The sequence below is a fragment of the Priapulus caudatus genome, unplaced genomic scaffold (assembly GCF_000485595.1).
Source record: "Priapulus caudatus unplaced genomic scaffold, Priapulus_caudatus-5.0.1 Scaffold752, whole genome shotgun sequence".
Classification (NCBI taxonomy): domain Eukaryota; kingdom Metazoa; phylum Priapulida; class Priapulimorpha; order Priapulimorphida; family Priapulidae; genus Priapulus; species Priapulus caudatus.
Genome location: NW_014577813.1, coordinates 92316 through 93144, shown reverse-complemented (window position 1 = coordinate 93144; position 829 = coordinate 92316). Strand labels below are relative to the sequence as shown.

The 829-nt window shown below is 48.4% G+C and overlaps 1 protein-coding gene across 1 annotated transcript in view; it reads right to left on the bottom strand.

Annotated features, from left to right (window-relative positions):
* Positions 1-498: 498 nt before the first annotated feature.
* LOC106813289 (kelch-like protein 8) overlaps positions 499-829 on the bottom strand; it is a 7819-nt gene continuing 7488 nt past the window's right edge. The window contains exon 7 of the mRNA XM_014817394.1: positions 499-658. Coding sequence (XP_014672880.1) covers positions 499-658 — 160 coding nt within the window. The remainder of the gene's footprint in view (positions 659-829) is intronic.

Below are 829 nucleotides of genomic sequence, written 5' to 3'. Positions count from 1 at the left end.
TGGTCTCGTACTTACATTATTATAGGTAACGCGTGCATTCATGTCTCTAGCGCACAAGTATGATAGACGCTCACAGCGCCGAAATCATGCGTTAATTAATACGTACGATAGAAATACAAAGCTTCCATTCGCATCTTGCTACCCAGTCCGTAGCAGGGTACCCCATTAAATTTCAGATTGGCCATAGTAAAAAAAAAATGACGACGAATAACTCATGGCGCAGATGACGAAAAAACATAATTAAGTAATTAATAAGTAAGTAATTATGGCGATCTTGTCAGGGGTGACGTCATCGCGCAAGTGACGTCATTAGGTAAATAACGTCATCGCGCGGATGGCATCACGGGTAGAGGGCCGTCATCAGGTCAGTGACGTCATTAGGTGAATGACGTCATGGCGCGGGTGACATCGTCGGGTAGCGGGACGTCATCAGGTCAGTGACGTAATTAGGTAAATGACGTCATCGCGTGGGTGACATCGTCGGGTAGCGGGACGTCATCAGGTGAGTGACGCGGCGGATGTGTGATGACGCAGCGTTCTCTGTCGTGTCATGGTCTCCTCGGCGAAGCTACTCGTCACAACTTCGTTGAAGAGGATGTCGCACGACGCGATACCCGCACCGGCCCGGCCTGTCCTCATGTTGGCGATAGACTCCCATCTAGCGGACGAAAATCGAAGTAATGTGATCTTTAACGAGTTTTTTCGGTTAAACAAGCGGACGCCTATCGCATGTGGCCTGTGTTGTTCTCAAACGTGCTGACGCTTTGAGAAAGAGAGACAAGCAGATTATCTTTCTCTTTTCTCTCTCTCTCTCTCTCTCTCTCTCTCT